This window comes from Sinocyclocheilus rhinocerous, unplaced genomic scaffold, assembly GCF_001515625.1.
Source record: "Sinocyclocheilus rhinocerous isolate Xijiao unplaced genomic scaffold, SAMN03320098_v1.1 scaffold3693, whole genome shotgun sequence".
In the NCBI taxonomy this organism is placed as follows: domain Eukaryota; kingdom Metazoa; phylum Chordata; class Actinopteri; order Cypriniformes; family Cyprinidae; genus Sinocyclocheilus; species Sinocyclocheilus rhinocerous.
In genome coordinates, this window is record NW_015630705.1 from 387,070 (window position 1) to 388,987 (window position 1,918).

The 1,918-nt window shown below is 46.2% G+C and overlaps 1 protein-coding gene across 1 annotated transcript in view; it reads right to left on the bottom strand.

The window, feature by feature from the left end:
- Positions 1-1,918, bottom strand: part of rab3gap1 (RAB3 GTPase activating protein subunit 1) — a 38,686-nt gene that overhangs the window by 24,336 nt on the left and 12,432 nt on the right. Inside the window, 3 exon segments of the mRNA XM_016553228.1 lie at positions 35-154; positions 355-433; positions 516-648. Coding sequence (XP_016408714.1) covers positions 35-154; positions 355-433; positions 516-648 — 332 coding nt within the window.

Below are 1,918 nucleotides of genomic sequence, written 5' to 3' on the forward strand. Positions count from 1 at the left end.
GCGTGAGTGATGAGTGAGTGCGTCGGTCACTCACCAGCCCGTGTTGGCCAGAGCGATGGACATGGAGCTCAGCAGCAGGTTACACTTGGACTCGCTGACCACAGCTTCACAGTTGGCTCCTGGAGAAATCACCACGAACTCACGCACACCGAACCTGCGACAGAGACCAACGGACAGCGCTGAGAAACCTGCTCCGCTTTCAAGAGACGCATCAGATCAACCTGGAACCGCTGCAATTACACAGGCTTCTCTGAAGACCCACTCTGACAACATGCAGCTTCACACATCCCTACACAGACAATTCAGTTTTGATTTGCTGCTGCACTCAGACGTGAACGTTCTCAGTCTTCTTACCATCTGACGAGACAGTGAGCTCGTGGAGGAAAGTCATTGTTCATGCAGAGCAGGTCCTGCAGGGCCAGCGGACACACATCTGAAAGCAAAGACACCGCTCAACGGCAAACACACGCAGAAGAGGTCAAAGGTCAGCCGAGCAGGTCAAAGGTCACGCGTACCTTCCTCTGCTTCCTCCCTGCTTTCATTCTCAGCTGACTCCTGCTTCAGACAGTGATGTGTGATGGAGAACTTGAAATCAGCGAAGTTGATCTCCTGCGTGTTTTCCTCCCACGAGCTGCTGGTGATCTCACCCTGACAACATCAGCACTGAGTCAGAGCAGGTCAGCATCCTCAAACATGAGATGAACACTAGAACTGAAACAAGCTGAAGCTCTAGAATTACTAACTGGAAACACTAATCGGGCTACTTTAACACTGTTCCCGCGGGTTGAAGCGACACCAATAACGTGATATTTAGCCCCTGGAATCCAATTGGGTGGGTTTTGTTGTGAAACCTGGCAACCCTGAACCCGACCCGCCCTCAAACACATCATTTCTCTAATCTCTGGGAGTTCAACGCAGGATTCACAAACAGCTCTCTCCCAGTTTATTTGGACCAGCTGACTCCACCGAATCACTACCTGTAAGTATGATAAATCATAGATGTTTATATTTTCTATCGAGCGTTCAAAAGTAACAGCGGAAGTATACGCCGTAGACCAATCACAACAGACCGGGCCATCTGACCAATCAGAGCAGAGCTTAGAGAGACTGAATCTTTGAACTGCTTCGAACTAATCGTTTGAGAATCGCTGGAAAATGAGGTGATATTAAAAGCATATTTTGAGAAAACGAAAGCGTTGTTTAACCTATTGGAGGAGACTCCCACAAAAAATATTAGGAACCTCAAAAATGGCATAATAGGGGCACTTTAATCGGCTGGAATCGCGTTATAGTTGTTCATTTGAACTGACCGTCTGCAGGAAAGTTTAGATGGTATTTTCTTTTAATCTCATCTCTCCATAATGTATATTACAGTACTGTATATCACGGTAACCATGGAAACGCTGTGTCTGCTGCTGCATGAGCGCCTCCTGCTGTCAGAGAGTGATACTGCGTCTCATTCAGAGCTTCTGCGGTTTCTGACATGATTTCACAAGACTAAAGTCAGACCTGTTTTACTTCATTCTGCTTTTGCTTAAAATTTGGATTTGAATCTAATTTAAATTAAAAACTTGCATATGCAGCATGTGTGTGTGTGTGTGTGTGTGATACTGCGTTTCAGAGCTTCTGCGGTTTCTGACATGATTTCACAAGACTAAAGTCAGACCTGTTTTACTTCATTCTGCTTTTGCTTAAAATTTGGATTTGAATCTAATTTAAATTAAAAACTTGCATATGCAGCATGTGTGTGTGTGTGTGTGTGAATGTGATCATCAGTCATCGGCTGACCTTCTCCAGCGGTTTCCCGACACGAGACCCGATCAGCTTCCAGTCATTCAGCAGCTCCTCGAGCCGGGATATGAACCTGCACACACACACACACACACACACACACACACACACACGTCTGGTCAGCTAT